This window comes from Leptonychotes weddellii, chromosome 15 (genome assembly GCF_054177405.1).
Source record: "Leptonychotes weddellii isolate Sample4059 chromosome 15, ASM5417740v2, whole genome shotgun sequence".
Taxonomy (NCBI): domain Eukaryota; kingdom Metazoa; phylum Chordata; class Mammalia; order Carnivora; family Phocidae; genus Leptonychotes; species Leptonychotes weddellii.
Window position 1 is genome coordinate 40,355,925 of NC_138383.1, and position 26,464 is coordinate 40,382,388.

Genomic DNA, 26,464 nt, shown 5'->3' on the forward strand with positions numbered 1-26,464 from the left:
TTGTATGTTAAAAAAAAAAAAAAAAAAGAACATAGTAAGAAGGGAAAAATGAAGGGGGGGATATCGGAGGGGGAGATGAACCATGAGAGACTATGGACTCTGAGAAACAAACTGAGGGTTCTAGAGGGGAGGGGGGTGGGAGGATGGGTAGCCTGGTGATGGGTATTAAAGAGGGCACGCTCTGCATGGAGCACACGGTGTTATACACAAACATTGAATCATGGAACACTACATCAAAAACTAATGATGTAATGTATGGTAATTAACATAACATAATAAAATTTAAAAAACAAAGAAATCCAAGGGAGAAAAAAAAATCAATGTAAAAATGGTAGGGAACTAAAACTATAGAACTCTTACAAAAAAACATAGGGGAAAATCTTCAAGACATTGGACTTGGTGATAATTTCTTACATATTACACCACAAGAATAGGCAATAAAAGAAAAGAATAGATAAATTGAGCTTCATCAAAATAAAAACTTTCATATCAAATGACAACTCACAGAATAGAAGAAAACACTGGCAGATGATATACCTGATAAGGATCCATACCCAGAGGTATAAAGAACTTCTATAACTCAGCAACAACAAAACAAATTTTTAAATGGGCCAATTGCTCTAATAGGCATTTCTCCAAAGAGTACCTATAATGACAAATGAGCGTATGAAAAGATATTCAAAATCTAGTCATTAGGGAAATGCAAATCAAAACCACAATGAGATACAACTTCACATCCATTAGGATGGCTACAACCACCACCACCACAAAAACCCAGAAAACAGCAAGTGTTGGTGAAGATGTGGAACCCTCATGCATTGCTGGTGGGAATGTACAGAAATACAGCCGCTTTAGAAAACAGTTTGGCAGTTCCTTAAAAAGTTAAACATAGAATGATCATATGACCCAGCAGTTTCATTTCTATCCAAAAGAACTGAAGCATCCGACTCTCGATTTCAGCTCAGGTCTTGATCTCAGGGTCATGAGATTGAGCCCCTCGTTGTCGGGCTCCACGCTGGGTGTGGAGCCTGCTTAAGATTCTCTCTCTCCCTCTGGCCCTCCCCGCTTCTGCCTCTCTATAAATTAATTAATTAATTAATAATAAAAAAACTGAAGGCAGTGAGTCAAGCAGAATTGTGTAGATCAATGTTCGTAGCATTATTCACAACAGCCAAAAAGTTGGACACAATCCTGACGTTGATTGAACAGGTGAATAGTAAATAAAACATGGTATATACCTACACTGGAATATCACTGAGCCAGACACAAAATGTGAGTTCCACTTATACCGAGGTATCTACGCTAGGCAAAATCACAGAGACAGAAGGTAGAATAGAGGTTACCAGGGGCTGGCGGGAGGGAGAAATAGGAGTAATTGTTCAATAGGTACAGTTTCTGTTTGAAATACTGAAAATGTTTTGGAAATAGATAGTGGTGAAGGTTGCACAACACTGTGGATGCAATTAACACCAATGAATTGTACACTTAAAAATGATTAAAATGGCAACTTTTGTATTATACACATTTTACCACAATTTTCTAAAAGCTAAAAACAAAGAATTAGTGCAGAATCGTAATTATAACTCAAAATCTGTTCAATACAAACTAGGTTTGCTTCATTTTTAAGTAAGTGTTCTCAATTAGACCTTTAATTTAACACGTACTATTAAATGTTTACCATGAACTGTTAAAGGACTTTTTTCTGGTGGTGATTTTCTGCAGAGCATTTCTGCTCAAGGTCTATCTACCCTTTACTCTCCCCATGCTTCCTCCACCTGCCTGGATGTGTTCCTGCAAGGGGAGTTCTTGCCTGCACCTGCTTGTGCCCGTAGGCCTCGCAGAGCGGAACGTGACACTGGGTATGAGCAACGGGAGGAGAAGACAGGGCAGCCCACAACAAGGCCAGCTGTCCCAGATGGCTGTACACGGGACAAAGGGCTTCCGCTGGGACACCTGAGGACAGGAGCCTGGGCCAGGGTGCTGGCAGAGCTGGTGAGCATGGGCATGTGTCACAGTCGGCTGTGCAGGAAGGTGTGAGAGTACACAGAGTGCCTGTGACTGAGCGTGTGCAGGCGCCTGACCCTTGGGGCTGTCCCAGCATCCAGGCTGGGGGGTGAAGAGGGCCTGCAAGGAGCAAGGACCCCCCAAGGCTTCACCTGCCCAACATCAGGCCACCTCCATGCCACAGCACCCGTCCCTCACACCTCACCTCTGCCTGACCGCAGGGAGAAGCTCAGGGTGCGCTTGATGCCCTCACAGTTGCCCGGGTCTTCATTGATGATACCTACATTGGTGTTCCAGGTGGTCCAGTTGACCTCATCCACCCTGCAGGGCAAGGAGACAAGGGAGCTAGGAGCTGAGGGCCTAAAAGCCATGCCTAGCTTCCCAGGTTGAGGGCTTAGTGCCACAGGCCAATCCCAAGAAGCCCATAGACCAGGATCGGGAGACAGAGCTGGTAGGGGGAGGGCTGAGAGGGGCCTGCTTTTTGGACACCACCCCCAAAGCTGTGTTCTCGGACCACATCATGAAGCCCAGGGACTTTAAATGCTGGATTCCTGGTTCTGACCCTGATCACTGGATGACCCCTTTTGGACACCTCACTTTCCAATAGGTCTCCTATGCCCACAGTAAGTCCCTGATGCCCACAGCTGAGCCTTGGGGTAGCCCCTGTACCTACCTACAGCTGGCCTTGGGAGAGTCCCCTATGTTCATGACTGGTCCCAGGAAGCCCTGAGGCAGGTTTCTCTATCCACAGCTGGCTCTAGGTGAGTCCCCTATGCCCACAAAGCCCCAGAATGGCCTCTGTACCCATAGCTGGCTCGGGGTAGATCCCTGATATCTATAAGTAAGCCCCTGAGCTCCCTAAGTGTGATTTCTTGCCTGGGCATTACCTGAAACACCACCTGTAGTCATCCTTGCCATCAGGTGTGTACCCCACTTGCAACAGCTTGCCTGAGCGGAAGGCCTTCCTCATACACTTAAGGAAGCTCTTCTCCGTGTCCAGGATGGTGATAGCTCTCTGTGAGAAGACACAGAGAGCAGAGGGGCAGAGGGCTCATCCCGGGGCTTCCCTTGGCTGCCAGTGGGGCTTCCAAGATCAGCCTCTCCAGAGCTTCTCCCAGCCTCCGTGCCCCTAAGCTAAACCCCAGTGCCTTCCATATCAGGCTTGTTTCTGTAGCCTGGCAGGTGCACAGTCCAAGCTCAGCCTATCCAGCCCAGACGTGCCCAGGCACTGCTGGTGCCTGCCAGGTCAGGTGGGGGCAGGGCCTCCCATGAGTGATGTGGAGTGTCCAGCCCCGGACTCTTCCCTGAAGTGCTCACAAAGGGGCAGATAGTGTAGTAGCTAAGAGCAGGGCCATAAGATGGGACCGCTTGGCTTGAACACTGACTGTGCTACTCACCACAGATAGTCCCCAACTTACGATGGTTCAACTTAATGATTTTCAACTTTACGATGGCGTGAAAGCAATACGCATTCAGCAGAAACCATATTTCAAGTTTTGAATGTGGATCTTTTCCCAGGCTAGCAAAATACGGTACAATCCTCTCTCATGATGCTGGGCGTTCCCAGTCAGCCATGCAATCACAACGGTCAACAACCTGCACCCATACAACCACTCTGTACCCATACAACCATTCTGTTTCTCACTTTTATCATAGTATTCAACAAATTTCATAAGACGTCCAACACTTTATTATAAAATGGGCTTTGTGTTAGATGATTTTGCCTAACTGTAGGCTAATGTTAAGTGTTCTAAGCACATTTAAGGTAGTCCAGGCTAAGCTGTGATGTTCAGTAGGATGGGTGTATTAAACGCATTTTTAAATCATGGTGGCTTATCGGAATGTAACCCCATTGTAGGTTGTGGAAGATCTGTAGTTACCTTGGACACAGATACCTAACTTCTCTAGGCCTCAGTGCCTTTATCCAAAAATGGGAACAGTAATGGTAGCCACTTGATAGCATTGTTGTGAGAATTAAATGAGAGGATGTAAAACACTTAGAACAATACATGGTATATAGAGTCACTGCTACTTAATAAGAATGACACTTTTATTATTAGGTGGGAGGGTAGCTGTGGACCAGGGGCCTCAAAAATGCAGCTATTAGGGCTCACCCCATTCTAGCTGCTGCCCCCAAGTCTGGTGTCTGGTGCCCACCCTAGACCAAGCTCCTGTGAGGTGGGCACCCCATGGGGCTGAGCCCTCCATCTCCTGACCCTGGGGACTGCCCAGCCACAGTAAGCACATGCTGTGAACACCAGTTGGGGATGCTTGGGAGGGAAACCCTGAAGAAGGGCCCAGAAGGGAGTCGACTGGGGGAGAGATGCTGCTGCTTGATCCCCCAGGGCTGCCTGGGCTCTCTGCCCTTCCTCAAACCCCGCAGGAGCTCACACACCTAGCTGTGTTAAGCAGCAAACAGAGCTGCAGACAGCCTCCTGCTGCGCACACCCCACCCACTGACCCACCTGTAGCTTCCAGATGTTCTTGCTCTCCTGCGCGATCTTGTTGACAGTCTCACCCATAAGGGCAATGAGCATGTTGAGCAGAAGGATATAGGTGAGAATCACATAGGCCAGCAACAAGATGATGAAGACCGCCTTGAAGTCATAGTTCTCTGTGAACTCCAGGTCGCCCATACCGATGGTGAACTTGAACAGCTCCAGACACGTGGAGTAGAGGCTGTTGTAGGAGCTGTCGGGTGGCCGGCAGCCAGGCCCTCGCCACCTGTGCGATGTGGACTCAGCCGGCACAGAGTTATTCTTCCCATCCTCAATCAGCGTCACCACCGCTACAGGGCATGGAGAGGGACAGGTGCAGCTGGATGGAAGCCAAGACAGATCCACAACAGACATACCCCATATCTCAGGATGGGTCTGCAGCAGGAATGCTGCTTGGCCATGGGACACTTTTTTGTGAATTTAAAAACAGAAAAACAACCCTCTTCTTCAGAACTATCAGCAAACTGTTGTAGTATAGTTGATCCTTGAACAACATGGGTTTGAACTGCATGAGTCTACTTATACACAGAATTTTTTCAATAAACACAGTATAGTACTGTAAATGTATTTTCTGTATGATTTTATTAATAACATTTTCTTTTCTCTATCTTACTTTATTATAAGAATACAGTCTATAATATATAATATACAAAATATGTGTTAATTAACTGTTTCATATAATATACAAAATATGTGTTAATTAACAGTATATGATATATAATATACAAAATATGTGTTAATTAACTGTTAATTAATTGGTAAGGCTTCTGATCAGCAGTGGGCTATTATTAAGTTTTGGGGGAATCAAAAATTATTTACAGATTTTTGACTGTGCAGGGAATTGGTGTTCCTAATCCCCAGGTTGTTCAAGGGCCAACTGTATACTGTTCTGTTACAATAAGAACTTTATCATCCTCTGCTAGGAGAAAACTGTTAAAATAAATATGCAAATCTATATATACAATGTGAATACAGTCACCTTTGTGCAGCACACAACCTGCCTAACTTTACATATCAGTTCTGAATCCATACCCAGCTTCTCAATCACCCCCTGTCTGCCTGTACCCCTTAGAGGGTGACCCAGAGCCAGCTCATTCCAGAATGATAGGGACTAAGCAGCTCAGAGCAGAAGAGTCTCTTGCTGCTTGCTACACCTTTCTTTGGGAAATATAATCTGGAGCCTGAGAGCTTCTCTAACAGTTGTGCCCCATGGTTACTGTGTATCCGGTATCCATTAACCCACTTCCTGGGGGGACCGACAGACCAGGTGCCAGAGCCCACACCCATCCCTGTCAGTCAAAGCTCCTAGTCAAAGCTGTCCATAACTCTGAGACAGAGATTCCAAAACAGGCCGTGGGGTGGGGACAGGGGAGGGTGTGCGTATGAACCACGTAACTGCAGGACTCAGATGAGGATCAAAGAAGAACCAGGTGTCCAGAAATGCTGTGTGTGTGTCAGAGGGCACAGGAACCAGCTTGGAGAGGCCCCAAGTGAATACGATTACTCAGACAATCTCAGCATCAAGATAGGTGGTAACAGGAAAGATTATAACCCATTTAACAAAGTGAGAATACACGAAAAAGAAACAAAACCAGAAGAGAATCTGTGAGGCCATGCTGATGTAAACAATAAATGAATGTAGGAGAATGGAAAGCTCCTCCCTACAATAGAATGCCAGCTAATAAATGTCGAAGGGATGACGGAGTTAGAAAATTGTCGTCTGGCAACTATTAGGATTAAGTGATTCAAGTGAGAATCATCAGTGGATGTTAAAACTACCAGTTGAAAGTTTGATGAGAAATAGGATATCTACCTAGTCTCAAAGCATCGCCTCACAAATTACTTATTGATTCCAAAGGGAAGGGTAATTACTTGACAATAATCTAGCAGACCCGTCAAAACCAAGTAATTAAAGCTAACATTACCAGAAATGGACTAAACAAACATTGTGGGACTCCTGATACAATGCACTGAGGAAGACACACATTACTTCCTTGACATTCTGATAAAAAAATGCATACCTGAATCTAACTGTGAGGAAACATCAGACAAACTCAAATTGAGAGACATTGTAAAAACTAGCCTTTACTCATTAAAAATGTTAAGGTCACAAAAGACAAGGAAAAACTGAGGAACCACTCCAGATTAAAGAAACCAAAGAGACATGACAAGTGAATGTAATTCCTGATCTGGGATTTTCATTTCTCTAAAGGACATTATTAGGACAATTGGTGAAATCTGAATAAGTTTGGTAGATTAGCTAATAGTACTGTATTGATGTTTATTTCCTTATTTTGATCATTATACATTGTTTATGTAAGAAAATATTCTTGTTTTTAGGAAATGCAGGCTTTATCCAGTGGTAAAGGGCTGATCATGTCTGCAGCTTACTTTTTTTCTTTTTAAGTATGGTGGTGGTGGTGTGCATGTGCGCATGTGTGTGTGTGTGTGTGTGTGTGTGTGTATCAGGGAGAGAATGTGATTTTAAAATGTGGTAAAATTTGGGGAATCAGGATAATAAGTAAAGAAGTTATTTGCATTATTTACAAGTTTTCTGAAAGTCTGAAATAATGTCAAAATTAAAATTTAAAAAGGGGCACCTGGGTGGCTCAGTTAAGTGTCAATTCCTGATTATAGCTCAAGTCATGATCTCAGGGTTGTGAGTCAGGCTCTGCGCTAGGCATGGAGCCTGCTTAAGAGTCTCTCTCCCCCTCTCCCTCTGCCCCTCTCCCTCTCTCTCAATTAATTAATTAAAAATAAAAAGTTAAAAAAAAATAAGCCAAAATGCAGCTATACTTTAGGCAAGCAGCACTTCATACCTCTAAAATTGCTTACAATGTTTTATGAATTACATTTCCAGGTTCTCCTGCTCATTTCTCTGTGTTATTTTCCAGCTCTGTCACCTGCAGATACACACCCCAGCCGGCCTCTCCCCACCCAGCCCCTGCAGAGTCCTCAGGAAGCTGAGGTGAGCAGGGTCTCTGCCCACCACCAGCCCTGAGCAAGCCCATTACCTGTGGAAAACCCGAACAAGAAAACAAGGTAGACAAACATGAAGCGACACAGGTCTCTCAGGATCATCTGCAGGAGAGAGCAGGCTTGTCAGAACCGAGTCCAGTCCCAGACAAGGCCAAGGGAAGGGTCAGGACTATGTCAGCCTGGGGGTTAATCTTGAGCCCAAGTAGAACTGGAGAACATGCAGGAGGGTTTGGTTTGGTGGTTTTCAGTTCTGGGGTCATAAGGACATCACCCACAACTCCCCCCTCCTTGGCCTTTGATCTGGTGGGAGAGGGGGGCCTGGTATGTAAAGGGGTCAAGTTTCAGGGGAGCCCCCAAACCTGGGTCAGGGCCAGATAGCCTGATTCTTGAGGAATTAGCTGGGAAAGTGGGTCCTGAACTAAACCAACACCTCCCCAGACATTACAGAGGATGGACAGTTTGTAGACCATGTCCCACGCACCCATGGTATAGACGGGCTCTGTGGAGAAACTGCTTGGACACTGGCACCCACCTTCTCAATCATAACAGCATAGATGCCCATCTGCTGGAAGCCGCGGGTGTAGTAGAGCATGTTGGTCCAGCCCATGGCCAGGGAGAACACCATGGAGGCCACGTACTCCTTGTGGTGGCAGAAGTACAGCACCACGGTCCCCAGCATGAACAGTGACTGCACAAAACTGAAGGTGGAGGGATAGGAAGCTCTGTCTGTGAGCACCCAGAAGACCTGGCACCCCTCAGAAGCACAGACCACAGGCTGTGGTAGGAGCCAGGGTTGGCTGTCCTGCCTCCTTTAGCCAGTGGGAGCAACAGCAACCCCAAGAGGGCAAAAGTTGGCTAGGGGGGGTGCAAAATCTTACTCTCTTTTTGTAGAAAGCACAAATATTAACGCAGTACATAGATAACTATACAGTATATTTGTGGTACTAGATTTCATGGAAGGGGCAATTAGGAAAAAAACATCTAAAAAGGCAATAATGAAAAAAGGCTGATTTTATCAGTAAGGAGGGGCAGGCCAAGCTCTCCTGAAAAATCACAGTGGAGTCTGCAGGTCACACCCTCAAACTCAGAAGCAGAGCCAGGGAAGATGTCCCTCAGCAACTTGGCCTGCTGAGGGCTACCTAAGTAGGTTCCATGGATAAGGTAGAGTAAATCTGATAATCCTATGTCAGAGTCTCCCTAGGGCTCCTTTCTTTACATATTCATCCCAGGTCTCCTGTTTATCACGGCCTCCTCCTGAAAGCTCCCCCAGCTCTCTTTACACTATAGACCACACTGGCCACCTCAACTCCCATTTGTAGGGGAGAACCCAGCAAAAAGCGCTGACGTGAGTTTACTGCAAATTGATGTCAGTAGACTGGGCTCATCAATTCTGCTGCAAAGGAAAACTATTCATCTGTATTTGCAGAACTTTATTCCTCTGTATTTGCAGAGCCTTAGCCAAGATAAGAACTGACACCAGTTGAGATAGATAAAGAGTTGCCTCGGGTGGCAAATGGAGCCCCCACATATGAATTTGGGAAGCAGTGGACAAATGGAAACTGACTTAGCAGATGCAACAAAACCAAATCCAAATCTGTAGGGGGAAAGTCTCAAAAGGCTTAGGGACTGCTGGAGGAGAGATGAAGAGACCTAAAATAAGGAAGAGTGGAGGTTTTGTCTCTGAAGAAGATAAAACAGAGGATCTTTGGACCCACTTTCATCAAACAACAGTGAAAGCATTGGTATTTTACCAAAAGCAGGAGACTATATGATTTTTATATAATACAGATTACAGAAATCCCTCTTTTCCACTCAGTTCTCAGAAATCTGGCAACCAGACTTCTTCCCTCCAAGTAGAAAATTGAAAAGATACAATCGACTAACTTTGGATATTCTTCAATAAAGAGCTTACATAGACTAGTTTATAGTGAAGCTCAAAATTGATAAGCCCTATTCACGCATTAAGAGCTTCTAGGGGCACCTGGTGGCTCAGTCAATTAAGTGTCTGCCTTCGGCTCCGGTCATGATCCTGGTGTCCTGCGATTAAGCCCCGCTTTGGGCTCCCTGCTCAGTAGGAAGCTTGCTTCTCCCTCTCCCTTTGCTGCTCCCCCTGCTTGTGCTTTCTCTCACTCTCTCTCCTGCTCTCTGTCAAATAAATAAATAAAATCTTTTTAAAAAATTTTAAAAAGAGCTTCCAACCAGCTTTTCAGTCCTCCACTCTTACTCATGAGCAGCCAGCAAAAATTTCCAAATATCCTCTAACATGAAAGATAGAGCAAAACAAGAAAATGGGAAACAACAACTTGGAGAAAATAAAACCTATGCAAAAAGAAAAAGTTTACCAAAAACTATTTTAACAGTCTCAGAGAGACAAAAGAAGATTGCATCAATGAAACAAGAATAGAATGCTATAAATAAGGAACAAAGAATTTTTTAAAGAGTACTTAGAAATTAAAAACATGATACAAAAAATAATAAATTCAATAGAAGTGTTGGAAATTAAAGTTGACTTGAACCTCCCAGAAAGAAGAGCCAAAGATAAAGAGATAAAACCCAAGTGGGAAAAATATAAGAACTGGTTCAGACTAGGTCAGGAAGTTCAATATATATATCATAGGGTTCCAGAAGAGAAATCAAGAAATAAAAGATATAAATTTCCAGATTGAAAGAGCCCCCTAAGTGCCCAGAACATTGGATAAAAACACATCCACATCAAGATACATCATTAAGTTTAAGAACACTAGGAACAAATGGAAGGTACTACAGATTTACAAAGAGAGAAACAAAACAAGGTCTTAAAGGAGGATCCAGGATCAGAATGGTTTTGGACTTGTCATCTATAATACTGGACACAAGGAAACAATGGAGAAATATCTTCAAATTTTTAGAAGAATTTTATACCCAACCAAGCTATCAACCAAACATGAAGGTATAGTAGAATATTATCAGACATGCCAGATTTAAAATAAATTTTACTCCCCCCTTCCCTACTATGTGTCTTCTCTCTATGGCTAAAGGATGCCTTCCCCCCAAACAAGGGAGTGGATCAGTAAAGAGGAAGACATAAGGTTCAGAAAATAAGGGATTCAAATCAGGAGAGAGGTGAAAGGGATCTCCAAGGTGCTAGTGAAGGGTTAACACCTTGGATGTATACGTGGCAGCAATGAGACTCAAGAACCAGGTATGGAAAGCTGTCATCACTGTGTTCTCTACCATAAGACCATCCTTTTCACCAGATGACAATACTGAAGGATGTGCTCAAACAAAACAAGGAGGAAAATCAAGAAAGAGACAAGAAGTCTAACCCAGGAGGAAAGCAGTGAGTATCCCAAGGCTGGCAGCAAAGTGGAGTCCCAGGATGACAGCTAAGCAGCAGGCCCAGAGAGCAACCAGCTCAGTTAGAAAGAGAGGACAGCACTTCAGGAGGAAATCTCTCAAGGAAAAAAAGAAAAGGAGCAGGGGATTCCGATCATATAATTTAGGTGACTGATTTTGAGAAAAATTGTACTGAGAGACTTCAAGATGTGTGGGACGAGTTAACAGTGGATACAAATAAAACTAAACAAATAAAAACAAGACAATTACTAACTTTAGGAGAAACAGGAAAAAAAGAAATATAGTATATCATGAAGCTTGACTGTGATTACTACATGTAGAGACGTAAGAACATAAATTACTCAATATCCAGGAAAACAGAAATTACTATGAACCATATTAGAAGGCTAGAGGAGTGGAAGCAGAAAGGAAGGAAGTACAAAGATGCTAAATCGTCATCTACTGGGTGAGTAAACATCAGAAGAAAGTTACAAGAATGAAAAGTGATTGTCCCTGGGAAGGAGGAATGCAAGGAATGGGAAGGGTTAAGATGAGGGACTCATATCCTGGCTATAAGCTTTTTAGTGCTCTTCAGTGTTTCCCTATGTGCATGGGTAGCTTTGAAAAATTAAAATAAAATAAATTTCTAACCTGCCTACAATGGGTATTCCTAGAAATAGAATCAAGTTTATTGGCACAATGCTATGTAGGAGAATATTGCTTCTCTTAGTAAAGCAAACCAGCATTGCACTAACCCTACAGACCCTGTTCTTTGGGGTTAAAGTGTAAGTATCTCAGAGAAAGACAAATACCATACGATTTCACTCATATGTACAATTTAAGAAACAAAATAGATGAACATAGGGGCAGGGAAGGAAAAATAAAATAAGATGAAAATTGAGAGGGCAGCAAGCCGTAAGAGATGCTGAACTCTAGCAAACAAACTGAGGGTTGCTGGAGGGAAGGTGGGTGGGGGGAAGGGGTAATTAACTGGGTGATGGGCATTAAGGAAGGCACTTGATGTAATGAGCACTGGGTGTTATATGCAACTGATGAATCACTAAATTCGACCCCTGAAACCAATAAAGAACAAAACAAAATAAAAGTGTAAGCATCTCAAGATTATAGTAAAAGGATGGGGTTTGTGAGGCTTAGGGACAAGCTAGCTACAATTGGATGAGAATCAACTCCTTGCATTTGCCAGGAATAAAGAAAGAGGCCTCAGGAATGAGGGAAACCTGGAGATCAGAGTAAAGTCCATAGAAGAGATCCTAGGAGAAGAATCCATCCCCATCTGAAGACCCCCTCTGTATCCTGGGTCCTGCAAGGAAACTTCCTAAGGTTCCAGTTTATTTTGTGAAGGAAGGAGGTTCTCAGTGACAACCACATTGTTTTATAACTCTGTTTTTGCTCATCTGTCTCCCCATAAAGCAGTGTACCTCCCCAAGTGGGGGGCATTTGTCAATATCTGGATACATTTTTGGCTGTCAAGACTGGGGGACATCTGGAAGGTAGAGGCCAGGGATGCTGCTAAACCTTCTACAATGCACAGGACAGCCCCCACAGCAAAGAGGCATCCAGTCCAAAATGTCCACAGTACCAAGGCTGAGAAACCCTGCCTTAAAGATTGGAAATTCCCTGAAGATAGGAATCATATCTGTTTCATCTCAGTATCCCAGTGCCAATTCAGTGAATGCCAAATGGTCGGACAAATGTATGAAAGAAATGAACAGGAGCGTTCCGACTGTAACGCAGACCCCAAGCCACACAAGCCAAGCCCAGTCATTCCCTAGCACCTCGTGCATATTTGACACAGAGAAGAGCCTCAGCATCCACTCACTCAACACACATTTGCTGAGGGCCTTCCATCGTTCATTCAACACGTTTGTGAGGTCCTACTATGTTCCAGGCCCAGCACATGTAAAAGGATGGGTGAGAACGGAGGGCACTAATCTTAGGACGGGGCCAGAAGATGCTGTGTGCTACTGAGGCATGAGAGTCAAAAGGTCACGTACAAAAGCATCTCACTGTAGCTGTCCACAAACAAGGTCTTCATTGATGGCCGCCTCTGCAGGAAATATTGAATCTGTAGGCAAACAGAGAGAGTGAGATCCCAGAAAAGGCTACATGGTGAACACTTGCAATGTTTCCTAAAGAGCCTACAGTGGAACACAGGAGTGCATCAGAGCAGAGACTCTGAAGAGGGTAGAACAGTGTGGCTAACAGGTAGTGTTATGTAACTCAGTTGGGAGAGATTTTTTAAAAATAGAGAGTGGAATTACAACTATAGCTAGAAACAAAGACAGGAAGGAAAATCATCAAAATATTATTAATTGCTGTGTTTGAATGATGAGATGGAGAGATTTTTTTCTCCTTCTTAATATGTGCATTTTTTCCTAGTTTTCTTTAAGAACTGTGCATTAGAGTAAAAATTTAATCAGCCTCCACTGAACTAAATCCCCAGACTAGGCAGGGCTCTCCACTCCCTGAAATCATTCTGACTGATGCTCACAGTCAGTGCTGGTGGCTAGGAGATCCTCTCCCGGACACGCACACACTCCACTCCCTCCCACCGGTTAAGCCTGCTTGCCAAGAGTGCTTTTTGCCCACTGCAACTTGCTACTGTGGCTTTGTATTTTATTATAATGTAAAATACGAGTGCAAAACAAAGAGAGTTGCTTCTGTGAAGACAGAGTCCAATGATTTGGAAAGACTCCTTAATGGTAGTCACTAAGAAAAATTGGGTGTAGCTTAGATCAAAAAGATTAAGGGGAAAAAATCACAATAATCTCCAATTATTTGTAACAATGTAACCTGTAACAGTGGTCCCAATTTCAAAGAAAAGACTGTTCGTATGTTAGAAAAATTGCCAAGGAATATGCATGTATTTTCAGGTAAAATAAAATGATACCAGTATATGTGTAAATTTCTTTCATTATTTTGAACTTTAACAGACTGTTTGGATTAATTGAACAACTACCAGTCATGATCCTGTCACTTAAGACGCTTCCATTCTACTTCTGTAATTAAATATTACAGGTGATCCTTGAACAGCATGGTTTTGAACTGTGAGGGACCACTTACATGCAGTTTTGTTGTTGTTGTTGTTGTTGTTTTTGGTAAATACAGTATGGTACTGTAAATGTATTTTCTCTTCCTTATGATTTTCTTAATAACATTTTCTTTTCTCTAGCTTACTTTATTGTAAGAATATAGTACACAATACATATATCATACAGAATGTGTGTTAATTGACTGTTTATGTTATTGGTAAGGCTCCCAGTCAATAGTGGGCTATTAGTAGTTAAATTGGGGGGAAGTCAAAAGTTATATGCAGATTTTTGACTGTGGAGGCAGTTGGCGCACCTAACCCCTACAGTGTTCAAGGGTCAATTGTACATTCAGTGAGGGGTCCTGACTGTCTTCGAACGTGACTACCCTGGGCCTGCAGGAACCCACTGGACAGACCCTCAACGCCCAGTCGTGAATGTTTGGAGGGCTCTCATCTTCACCTGTGTATCTCTCCCATGAATTAAAGAGTGAGTGAGCAATGAGTGAGTCTCTTGGCTTTTTGTTTTGGCGATAATGGAAACTCACAGTGTGGGAAGGAATGCTTACCCCTCGGAAAAAAAAGTAGACTCCCCCTGATACAGAAAGAATCTCGCCAGTGACTCGGAAATAGTCCCCAACGGTGTGTTTCAGCTTATAGGGAGGCTGCAAGGTGCAGAGAAGTTAGTGACTCCATTCACTTATTTATTCACTCAACAAACATTTACCAAGCCCTGTGATTGAGAGTCAGCCCCTGCCCAAGAGGCTCACCCTCTATCAAGAGAGAGGCATAGGGGTGCCTGAGTGGCTCAGTTGTTAAGCGTCTGCCTTCGGCTCAGGTCATGATCCCAGGGTCCAGGGATCGAGCCCTGCTCAGGAGGAGGCCTGCTTCTCCCTCTCCCACTCCCCCTGCTAGTGTTCCCTCTCTCACTATATCTCTCTGTCAAATAAATAAACAAAATCTAAAAAAAGAGAGAGGCATAATTAAAGACCATGCATTATTGGGGACAATTGCAAGGAGGCCCCTCTGTGGGACCCGATTCCCCAAGCGGCAGCCCCTAGGTGCCAGGCAGAGCATCCTCACCGTGCTGTGCTACCTCCCAGACAGCGTCCCGGCCCGGAGCTCTGCCGAGACGGGCCTGATGGCGTAGCTGGAGATACTCCTACAGACTCAATGCCATGTGCTTCCCGCTGCTCCCACAGCCATGCTGGGCCCCTGTCAAGGCTGCCCGCGGATGGCGGGAGGTGGGACGTCCCCCATACTGTGTCATCCTTGTGTCTCCGACACTTTCCTGGGGTGGGTTTCCTTTCTGCCGGCCATCGGTGGTTTGTAAACACTGCTTCACTAGCTTGTCTTATTAGCATGTTTCTCTTTTCTCATAAAATGAAATTATTAAATGGCCCTACTAGGTGGATAGAAACCAGGTTCTACCTAACTTGGAAGTGGAATTTTAAATCAAATTTATAAGCAAGGCACCCTGGAAATAAAGGCAACAAAGTAAGTGCTTCGGTATCGAATAGAAAGGATCCAATTCAGTAACTCAAAGGAGTCGATAGCTCCTGGCAGAGGAAGAAGTCCGGTCTTAAGCTGATGTGAAGGATGGCCCAGGGCCTGGCACAGAAGATGTGCTCAAGAGGCGCCTGGCTGGCTCAGTCGGTTAAACGTCTGCCTTCGGCTCGGGTCATGATCCCAGGGTCCTGGGATCGAGCCCCATGTCGGGCTCCCTGCTCAGTGGGGAGTCTGCTTCTCCCTCTGCTGCTCCCCCTGCTTGTGCTCCCTCTCTCTGTCTCTCTCTCTCTCAAATAAATAAATAAATAAAATCTTTGAAGAAAAAAAGAAGAAGATGTGCTCAAAAGTAGACAACCAGGGAATGAAAAATGAGCGAGTGAGTGAACAAAAGTGGACAGGTTAGCAGGATGGCAATGGGCCCAAGGCTCATGCTAGCCCATGACCCTGCAGACAGCCAACCCAAGGAAGAGCTGCTTCTGGAGCCCTAATTCCTCCATCTTTTCTAACCTGTTATCCCTCCTCTGCCATCAGGGACCTCGTAGACCACACACTCGGCCTCACAGAACCAGGAGGCTAAAGGAGGGACCGAGAAGGCTGGGGGAGGAGTGTTACCAGGACAGCCTGAGAGGTGGAGGGCTGAGTACGGGTACATAAGGAGCTCCAGGTGATCTTTTTCATCTCTCCAGCAAGCTGGGAAGGAGTTCAGGGCCTGGCCTGGGCCTGTGTCTTGGGGGTCTTATAAGAATGCCCATCGCTCTCCCCACTCCCTGTCCGGAAGCTGAGGCTCAGTCCTCACCAAGCCATCCACAGGCCTGTAGTAGGCTGCCGTGGTGAAGATGATCATATACAAGCAGTAGACGAAGAAGTTGAAGTAGAAGATGCGCTTGACAAATCTGTCCCATTTGTCCTGCAGGAGTCGGTTCAGAGGTTCCACCAAAAGCATGTCGTGGCGATTCTAAGGGGAGCAGAGAGAGATGAGGCTCACTCCCCAGCCAGAAACCACAAAATCTCATATCCCAGAGTCTCTGTTAAAGTTCCAGCATCCCTAAGATGAATGAGCCAAAATCAGGTCATCCTAACCTTTGCAGACCATCAAGCCCAACCCCCAGCCCAAGCTTAAGCTCCCCCAGTGAGGTCTCTGTTCAGTGACTTCTTCAATAGCTTTGGGGATAGGAATCGCCTTGCTGCCTCACACAGCCTGGGGAGAAATGGTAACTGTCAGGAAGATCTATCCTCTGGAGTAAAGTTGGTCTTCTCTGCTTTCCACCAGTTGTCCCAGTTCTGTACTCAGGGACCCCAGTACTGAATTTCTGCCCAAGAGAGCCTTCAGAGACACGAAAATGGCAGCCATGGCCCCACAGCCCTCTCCTCTCTAGGTCAAACACCCCAGCCTTTTTGGAGCCATTACGGACATGGGCCAGCCCTCTCCAAAGCCCAGCTTCAGCGAGGCAGCCCAGAGGGAGGCTGGCAGGGCGGAGCAAAGCAGGCTAGACCTCTCTCTCCCCTGAACTTTGCCCCTGTAAACACAGCCTCTGTCCTGTGAGATCCTGTGGCAGCCCCTCCTCACTGACAGCACAGACCCACCCCCTGGGTCTGCCTCGGGGGCAGGTATCACCTTAGAAAGAATGGACAGGGAAGGTGGCCTTTCAAAGCAGAGGTCGTAGGACAGGCTTTTCATTAGGTGGCCCTGGGACCCTCATTTGGAAACAAAATAATTAAGTAAGATGCCTACCTCACACCTACACAAAAATAAATTCTAGATAAATTAAGGAGCGAAACATAAAATATCTACAAAGGAGCTAAACAAAAGTATTGAAGAATATGTGTATAATCTTGAAATGGAAAAGGCCTTGCAAAGCAAGATACAAGTCACAGAAGCTATAAAGGAAAAAGACTAATTAATCTGACTCTCAAAATGAAAAACTTTTATAAGCAAATGATGCCTTACATGAAGTTAGGAGGCAAGAGACAGACTGGAAGAAAATAAAATATTTGCAACTTATGCAGTAGAGAAAGGATCAATTCATTCTATAACAAGAGCACCTACAGACAAAAAGGAATGGGGCCAACAGTCCAGTAGAAGAGATGGCTGAGGACAATGAATAGGAAATCTACCAAAGAAATATGAATGGTCAGATAACTATATGAAAAATTATCCACCTCACGTTAGTCAAGAAAATGAGAGTGAAGACATCAATAAGATAGTATTTTGGGGCCCAAGAACTTAAATTAGTTTTTGAGAAAAGATTGATGATACCCAGGTTGACAAGGACATGGGTAGATGTATACCCATTGGTGGTGGGCAAATGAATCGATGCAGTCTTTTTGGAGGACAACTTGGCAGGAGCTATTAAAACGTTAAAACATACATACTTTTTTGATTTAGCAATTCCAATTCCAGCCGTCCTAGAAAAATTCCCAAACCCATGCCAAGTGGCCTGCAGCATTGTGGTAGCAAAAAACTGGAAATAACCTAAATGTCCTCCAATGGACATTTACTCCCCATCCCTACTAGGGAACACCGTGCAGCCGGAGTTTTTGAACGGAGCAGGCCCAATGTACGATATAAAATGATCTACGGACACACCAGTAAGTGAAAAAACTGCTTGTTCTACATTTTGTATAGCATGATCCCATTTATGTAAACAAAATGAAGCCACATGTTTTTATATGGTATAAAAAGAGGGTTCTTTTTGTCTATCTGAAATATTTACGTTTTTATGGGAAAACTAGCCTACATTATTTGTACGATGAAGGAAAACATTCAGTGGGAATAAGTGGGGAGATGAGGCATCAGGGCCTAGGCCCCAGGCAGCAGGCTTCACTGATGAAAGGACAGGCAAAGCTGGATGGGGGCGGGGGCGCAGAGAGGCCAGAAGCCCGCCCTGCCCAGGCCCCACCCAGGCCCACTCACGGGGGTCTCACTGCTGCTGTAAGCGATCACCTCCAGCACCGAGTTCTTCTCACAAGTGTCGATGCAGGACAGGTCATAGAGCGAGGAGTGCACGGGCCCGTACGCCCATTCGGTGAACTTCCTGGACAGATGCCTGCACTCAGGCTCCTGGATCTCCCTCTGGAGAATATAGGCCAAGACCTACCACAGGGATACAAGAGCCTGTGAGAGACCAGCCTGGAGCCCCGCCACAGGGGCATCCCCCCCAGGCCACCGGCTCTGCCTCAACGGTAGGTCTGCTTCCTAGGCCAGCTGGAGACCCAGCCCAGCCTCAGGAGAGCCCTCACTTCTATGCAGCAGCCTCCTGACCAACCTGCCCACTTACTCAGACCCCAGCTGTAGCCACATCAGACCCATCGTTGCCTGATGGCACTTGGCTGATCACACCCGGTCACATCCATTTCACCCTTGGCCAACCCACCCCTACGCCCAGGCACCAGCACCTCACTCCCACTCCGTGTCTGGCTGGTGCTGCTCAGAGGTGGAAGCCGGAGAGAGACAGGGGTGATGCCTGGCTTCTGCTCAGCATCTCACAATTCCTCTGGCTTACTCTAAAACCCCCTACCCCCACCCCTACAGGCTAGTATCACAGCAGCAGGGCTCTGCAGGGGGGTGACGCCAGGTGTGCAGCAAGGCAGGCAGCGCCCTCCCAACAGCACCCTCGGAAGTCACGGCCCCAGCTCAGGCATGAAGCCTCCCCCGTACCCCAATTTTCCCACTCCTGGCGGCCAGAGCCAGTGGTGTCAGCCCCTTCTTGTTGGTGAGCTCCTCCAGCTTCAGTGTAGGGTGGAGCTTGGCCCCTAGGATCAGAATCTCGTTGTACATGCTCGTCACAAACTTGGTGTTGTCCGCTGTGTTGTCGGCCACCTCGACCAGCGCGTGCAGCACCGTGTTGCCCACGGAGTCCCTGGCGCTGATGTCTGCTGGCTGCCAAGAGTTCTGCAGCAGGAACTTCACAATGCCCAGCTGGTTGGTGCATGCAGCCAAGGAGAGGGGCAGCTCACCTGTGGCCAACACAGGCATATGATGGGCCCCAGGAATAGACTAGCTTGGTCCCTGGGCCACCCAGCCTCCAAATCCCTCTGTCTCCACCCCAAACCTCCCCTTAGCAATTGTCAAAAAGCCAAGTGTCTGCCATGTGGTCTCCCTACCAAAGTAGAAGCCAGGCCGCCCTTTGGTTTTCTTAAAGAAGTCCCCGTTGGCTGCAGCCTGGACGTCTGCCCCGTTCTCCACCAGGAGGGTGACTAGTGCCATGTTCCGCCTCTCAATGGCAATGTGCAGGGCCGTCTGGCCTGTGGAGATGCGTGCCGTTGGCTTTGTACTCACAGTCCTGTGCTTGGACAGGTGCAAGGGGGAAGACTTGGGCAGAAAAATGCCAGATGACTCCCCCACAAAAGAGGAGAGCAGGCCGGAATGCCCAAAGGGGGCCCGGGGACTCCCTGAGGCAGGAGTAGAGACCCCCAGGGGAACACCAGACCGGGGACGGGAGTAGTTAGAACCACCCAACGTCAAGGAACAGTAGCAGAGAGAGTAGCCATGGCTTCCAGAGGCAAAGAACACCCAGTGCGCAGAGGCGAGGATGGGACCGTCGGCACCGGGAGAAACCAAGTCCAGCAGGTGGTGGGGCGGGGGCAAGGACCCGCTGGGAGCAGGACATGCCATCAGTGGCTGGTGCCGGGAGCAAGGAGCCGAGAGGCTTGCCCAGGCACGACAACGCCTCTGGGCTCCGGGTGTGCTTGTGGACAGAGCCGTGCCAGACCCCACCCCCTCCTCACCCTTGTAGTAACTGTCCGTGTAGCTGGCGTTGACCAACTCCTTCAGGCTGTCTGTCTGCCGGGCAATCTCCAGGAGCAGGGGGATGGTGTCATTCTGCCCATCGTGCAGGTTGAGCATGGCTTTCAGCAGACAGGTCTTCCCTGTCTCTGGGTCTGCAAGACAAAGTGAGGGTCAGAGCGGGGCACGGCGGCCACGGCCCCTCCCAGGAATCTGGCTGTCCAGGGCCACCTTTGAACTCGCTGTCCATGAGGTGCTTCTTGCTCCTCTGCAGGAAGAGCAGCAGGCTCTGCAGCTCCTCAGAGTTATTTTGAGCGACCGCTTCAAAGATCTTCCTGCGATCATAGAGCTTGAGGCTCTTCTCAGGTGCAGCAGTGACAGAATCCTGGGATGGCTGCCTGTGGGCCGGACAACACCTTCATCAGACTATTGTGATTTGCCCTCAGTGCTTGTCAGGGAGCACGGCGAAAGCCCAGGGCAAACCAAAACGGGGGAAAATGTGGTACAAAACCCATCCCTTAGTCTAGGGGACTGTCTGGGAAACTGATGTAACAAGGAACCGTGGAGTCATGTGCCCTCATTCCATCCCCACCCCGTCTGTAGGCACCATCTAGAAAGTCTTCCCTGCCCCCGCTTCCTCCAATGCCCTGGCCCCTCACTTCCCTGTTTGTTCAGGAGCTGGGGCTCTGGAGGCAGTGGCCTGGAGGGGACTGGAGGCAGGGGTTTCAAGGGTTTGGATGGCCACTGCCAAGTGAAAAATTGTCCCCACGCTGGCCCGGAGGCTAGCTAGTAGTTAGTAGGTCACCCTCCCTGACCTGCCTTGGCGGAGGCAAGAGAGCTGGTGGGCTCCTCACTAGAACTGTTCTGCACTCTCTGACTAAAAGCATCCCGGCTTGGAGCTTTTCAACTGAAAGTCTAAATGTTTGGGGCTGCTGAGCATTCGAGGCCCGGACACCTAGAGATCAGCCGGCAGCTAAGATCAGCATATATGCCAGCATCCATGACCATGTGTCCCAAAGCTCCTATGAGTGCAGATGCTGGGCCACAGGATTTCTGAAGGCCACCGGCTCCCTGGCTCTAGGACCTGCAGCCCCGAAGCTCGAGCACCACGTGATCTCCGTCGCTGGGGCCTTAGCCAGGTGAGCCTGTTCGGCTCCTGGTGAGGAGAGGGCCCAGGCTCCAGATACAGCTTACCTGGCACAGACGGGGCCGTCCTCCTGCTTCTGGATGATGACAACAGGGCTGACTGTGATGGCTGGGCAGGAGGCTGGCTGGCCTTCTTCATAAGAGCAATCCATAGGAGAAGCCTCCTCTGAGTCGCACTTCCCAAAAAGCCGGCTACGGCTCTTAGCCGTGGGGAAGAACTGGGGCTTGGCTGGAGCTGGCCTGGAATTAGGGTCTCCATCCAGGGGGTCTGGGCAGGAGTCCTCTTGTGGTGGGTCCTCAGACTCCCCTGAATCTGAGCTCCCCCATTTCTTCATCCTTGCCAGATCCTTTGTGGACTAAGAGGCAGCCTGCGGGCAGCCACCAAAATCAGGTTTGTTCCCAGCTCGAGGACTACATGATTTGAGCCCCCATCTGCCCTCCTTGCAAAAGCCCCTGTGAAGCAGTGCACCCCAGAGGTCCAATAGCTGATGGCACTGGCCCCCCAGAACTGAAGCTTCCAGAGGTGCTGTACCTTCTAGCTCAGAGGCCCCAGGGGAGAGAGCAGGCCTAGCAGCCCCATGGGCATTGGGCTCAGGGGTGAATGTGCCCCCCAGCTTGGAGCCATCAGGCTCTGAAGGACTTGAATGTATTGCTCTCCTCTCTGGACCTCAGGTGCCTCAAGTGCAAGGTAGGATGGTAACCGCTGCTCTGCCTCCCTCCAAGACCAGAGTAAGGGAAACAATGGGAGTGGCTGTCACTGACTGCACATTCGGGGGAGAACTCGGTGATGAGGATGTCTCAACCCCAAAGAGCATGGCAGGCTGTGTCTTCACGAACAAGGCGAGCGGCGTGTCCCTGTCACTAGCCATGTGCTCTCTTGCCTCTGCTCTTCGACCCAGGGGCTGCAACTGTCGAGTTGGTAGGAGATTTTTTTGCACTTTTCGTCATTTTTGCGAAATTAGTATATTTCAAGCATCCCTGAACTTTTAAACTTCAAGTGATTCAGGGATGGTCCAGGCCTTCCAGGACATATGGCCGTGAACTCGTTTTGAAACTGTTTTCCACTCGCTTCCTAACCTCCTCTCCCACTCTTCGCTCCATCCAGGAGGGCATCCCCGCTCTCTGGTGCCCAGGGCTGTCCCGCGTCTCAGGGGCCTTTGCTCCTGCAGTGCCTCCACTTGGGGTGCTTTTTTTCTTTCTTCTCCTCTTGCCCAAATCCTACCACCTTTCAGATGCCACCTCCCCTTGGAGTCCTCCACACCCCCAAGCTCTGCACTGGCCATGCTCATAAACCCCTCCAGAATGGCCCAGTTGCTTGTCCATCATCCTTCGGGGCCTTCTTAGCAACGTCCATTATGCACTCTAGCAATTTCTATCTGGCACTGCCTTATCTCCCCCACACCCTGTGACCTCCTCCTGAGCAGGGAGCTTGCCTGATCCCCCTCCTTATGAAAAAAAGCTGTGCTGGTCACTGTGGGGGACATGAAGGAGATCAGATACAGGACTTTTTTGTTCCCATTTGCATAGGAAGTAAGTGAGAGTCATGTCCCAGCAGTGGCTGGATTCCAAAAAATAGCCACTGAAGGAATGGGAAGTGCCCCAAGGCCTGCATTTTCAAGTGCAAGTTCAGGCAGTTATCACTTAGAGCACATGGTTGGGCCTTGGCAATAAACCAGCTACAATCTGATGCCCAGATCCTTGGGGGAAGAAAATGAGGCAGCCTCACCCTCTGCATCCCGTGAATGAGACAGCCCCGTTTTCCCTCCTGCCTGTTGTTCCTCTTTCAGGAGGGCCCGAGGCTTTCTCTGGGTCGTCCATCAGATGGAAACCCTGCAGCAGGAAGCGTGCCCGGCCACAGGGAATCCCACTTCTGACCACTCACCCATTTGTTCATTCCATCACTCAACACCCATCTACGGAATCCTACCGGGAACCCGGGCCTGTCCTGGAGGCACAGAGAGCGCTCAGGCCCCATCTGAGACAGAAACCGGGTGCTGGCTGGGGCAGGGGGCTCTTGTAGGAGGGGCCAGGGTACTGAAGAAGGCTTCATGGAGGAAGTGACAGAGGATCTGGGCCTGGAAGGAGAGCAGGGTTGGCCTGGGACTGGGGGAGACGATGGGGATTGAAGACTAGCTGATGAAGAGGAAGCCAGGGGGACTGGAAGACAGGCAGCAGGGTCAGAACCAGATGGCTACTGTCCTTGAATGTCAAGGAACAAGATGTGGATACAATTGTGTGGATGGTAGGAAGCCATGAGAAGCTTCAGAAGCGTGAAGACCGGCACTCGTCTATGCTTTCAAAAGGTAACTTCCTGTCCAGGACTGTTCATACTATGGGGCGCCTGTCATCTTCAAAAGGCAACAGGAGGCTAGTAAGAATGAAAATAATTGACATGCTTGAGCATGTCCTGCGCAAAGGTGGGTACCGTTCTAACACTTCACATGCACTCACTTCACTTTCCCATCTCTAAGAAGTAAGTATTTGACAGGTGAGGAGACTCAGAGTAAGTATTTGATAGCAGTTACATGAGGCCACACAGGCAGAGGAGGAAGCTGGATCTGGTACTCGGCAGCCCGGCTCCTAGAGCATCTCCAGCACCCCACCACCTCTCTGAAGGCTCAGGGCTCTTCTCAGCCATTAAACTCAGCCCTAGATCTCACCCCAGGGCAGGGGGCTGATCAGACCAGGGTTCCCCAGCCCTGGGGCCAGGCAGGCAGGGACAACACCCTTCCTATCAGAACCTGTAGCACCTTCCTGCTCAAACAAGCATCCCAGGAAGCTCAAAGCCCAAAATGAAGCCTGAGTAAGATCCAGGCCACATGCCAGGCCTGGCTCTCCCAGGGCTATTCCCTTGGATAAGATTGGCCACAAAACCAAGAATAAACTTGCTGCCTGGCTCACAGCTCTTAACATCCCAACAAGAGCACCCATTAGCAGGAGTCTCCACAAAATCATTCTGCGATGTTCCTTTTTGCCTCTTCCTCTGACTGGTCCAAATCTAACCAAACCCAAGAAACATGAAGCAGCCCACACAGTCACATCATTCAGTAGGTCAAGAAACCCCAAATCTGCACTGCATGCCTTGCACCTGATTCCCTACTGGAAGCCAGGCTTCTTCAGGAGCAGAGGGAAGGAAGGACAGGGACTGAGAGGCCATTTGCTTTGGGTTGTGGGGTAGGACAGGGACAGGATGGCCTGCCGCTGCCAGGCCTGGGTGTGTCTAGCACGTGAGTCCCGTGGCAATGTACCTGTCACAGCTGAATGTTCTGCAATGATGGGGGAATTTCCAGCCATGACTTGGGGTGTCTGATGGAGGTGGTGGTTCTGGTTTATGCAAGATTCACAAACACCAATCTGGACTAAAGGACAGTCCTGAAAAAATGACCCGGCTCAGCAAAGACTTGGTTTGGCCTCTGGGTCTTCCTCAACTCCAGAGCCAGGAAGGACACTGTCCACCCCCTAGGAGAAGCCTTCCTCTTCTCCCCAGTCCAGATGAGACATCCTGGCGTGCAGCTCTCCTACTCCCTCTCTGCTCAAAGTATCTGTCTGCCTCTGGCCTCCCTGCAAGCTCTTGGGAGCTGGTCCAGGACCCAGCCCACATCGGTCTTGCCCTCTTGGCCTATCTGAGCATTTTCTAAAGAGGAATGGAGATCTGGGGGGCTACCCAACCTATGCATGAAGAGCCAGAGGAACTCTACGCAAAACAGAGAGTGATTGGAGCCTGGACAAGAACCCAGGCCTCCTGCCTCCCAGCCCAGCGCCCCGTTGGTACAGAGAGGGCAGTGTGGCGAAACCTCCAGCCACAAAGCACTGGCCTCAGCAAGACCCATGGCCTCTTTGCTCCAGGATGAGGGTCCAGGATGACTCTGGTGCAAATAATACACATCGACAGTAGCAACCTCCGCTATCACTTGCCAAGTGTTCGTGATTAGCCACGCTAAGTGCACGATAGCTATAGCTTGACTTCAGCGTCACCACGACTTTTGAGGCAGTCACTGTGATTACCCCAAGTTCAGATGGGCTGGCTGAGGTGCTAAGAGGCTGGTTGAACTGCTCATAGTCACACAGCTGGACAGAGGCAAGGCCCAGCTTCCGACAGCTCACTATGCCATTCTAAAAGCTAACATCGACCCTGGCCATCAAACAACAAAAAGGACTCACCAGCTAGACGCAGGCACACCCCAGACACGGCGGGTCCCGGAGCTCCAAGGCCGTCGTTCCTTGAGGGGAGAGCTGGAATGGTGTGGGGAGAAGAGTTGCCTCCCCTGCCTCGGTGAGGGGCCTTGGCCCCTCCCCAGGTCGTGGTGACTCAGCGCTGCAGGGACGAGCTGTGGGTCCGCTCTGGCACTCAAGGAAAACGTTTTCCAGCAATGGCCGCAGCTGCTGTTGCCGTGGCTCTGATTCCCAGAGGACCCCAGAGCTTTTCCCATCGTTTCTGCCCTTTTTCAGAAACCACTTAGCTGCTGCCCCGCCTCCCCCCGTGCCAGGGGCTGCAATGCACTTAGCCACCCACAGCCCAGAACCAGCCAGAGCTTCCTCACAAGGAAGAGGAGGGCACTGCTCAGGCCTCCCAAACTCCACCAATTCACTGTCACGACCAGAAAAGTCAACCCCAGCACCATGTAGAAGGAATGGAAATGGTCACGTCACCCATCGTACAGTCCTGGCTTGGCATCTAAGGACTGGTTTTGAATGCTGGCTTTGCCACCAGCTCTGTGCGACCTTGGGTGAGTCCCTGCCTCCCTTGGGCCTCTCATTCCCTGGGGCACCCTGGTGTAGGCATTGAGGCGGGAGGCTTCTGGGTCTACCAGGTCCCAGCCTGGCTCAACTGAGATTCCTCGTGGAACCACAGAACACAGAAAATAATCTTCGGTGTCTATTTCCTTGTTTCTCTTAGTGCCATCCTAAATGCACAGGAGCAAAGTTAATACAGTAAGGCTTAATTCCCTCCCAGAATATGGCTGAGAGCAATTGCACTACTGGGTATTTACCCCAAAGATACAAAAGTAGGGATCCGAAGGGGTACATGCACCCCGATGTTTATAGCGGCAATGTCCACAATAGCCAAACTGTGGAAAGGGCCAAGATGTCCATCGACAGATGACTGGATAAAGAAGATGTGGTATATATATACAATGGAATATTATGCAGCCATCAAAAGGAATGAGATCTTGCCATTTGCAACGACGTGGATGGAACTAGAGGGTATTATGTTGAGTGAAATAAGTCAAACAGAGA

The 26,464-nt window shown here is 48.2% G+C and overlaps 2 protein-coding genes across 3 annotated transcripts in view; both read right to left on the bottom strand.

Moving 5' to 3' along the window:
- The window catches only part of TRPV1 (transient receptor potential cation channel subfamily V member 1), a 27,034-nt gene extending 5,473 nt beyond the window's left edge, over nucleotides 1-21,561 (bottom strand). The window contains exons 1-14 of one of the 2 annotated variants that reach the window (XM_081805546.1): nucleotides 21,275-21,561; nucleotides 20,312-20,478; nucleotides 20,083-20,235; nucleotides 19,459-19,599; nucleotides 19,013-19,311; nucleotides 18,269-18,448; nucleotides 16,151-16,309; nucleotides 14,415-14,510; nucleotides 12,812-12,882; nucleotides 8,014-8,179; nucleotides 7,517-7,583; nucleotides 4,470-4,792; nucleotides 2,892-3,019; nucleotides 2,210-2,325 (exon numbers count right to left, since the gene is read on the bottom strand). In XM_081805546.1, the coding sequence (XP_081661672.1) occupies nucleotides 2,210-2,325; nucleotides 2,892-3,019; nucleotides 4,470-4,792; nucleotides 7,517-7,583; nucleotides 8,014-8,179; nucleotides 12,812-12,882; nucleotides 14,415-14,510; nucleotides 16,151-16,309; nucleotides 18,269-18,448; nucleotides 19,013-19,311; nucleotides 19,459-19,599; nucleotides 20,083-20,235; nucleotides 20,312-20,478; nucleotides 21,275-21,561 (2,353 nt within the window). The remainder of the gene's footprint in view (nucleotides 1-2,209; nucleotides 2,326-2,891; nucleotides 3,020-4,469; nucleotides 4,793-7,516; nucleotides 7,584-8,013; nucleotides 8,180-12,811; nucleotides 12,883-14,414; nucleotides 14,511-16,150; nucleotides 16,310-18,268; nucleotides 18,449-19,012; nucleotides 19,312-19,458; nucleotides 19,600-20,082; nucleotides 20,236-20,311; nucleotides 20,479-21,274) is intronic. The other variant, XM_081805547.1, reaches the window with a different exon arrangement.
- Nucleotides 21,562-25,344: 3,783 nt separating this feature from the next.
- SHPK (sedoheptulokinase) overlaps nucleotides 25,345-26,464 on the bottom strand; it is a 32,774-nt gene continuing 31,654 nt past the window's right edge. The window contains exon 7 of the mRNA XM_081805549.1: nucleotides 25,345-25,459. Within this exon, the coding sequence (XP_081661675.1) occupies nucleotides 25,347-25,459 (113 nt within the window). The 3' untranslated portion in view covers nucleotides 25,345-25,346. The remainder of the gene's footprint in view (nucleotides 25,460-26,464) is intronic.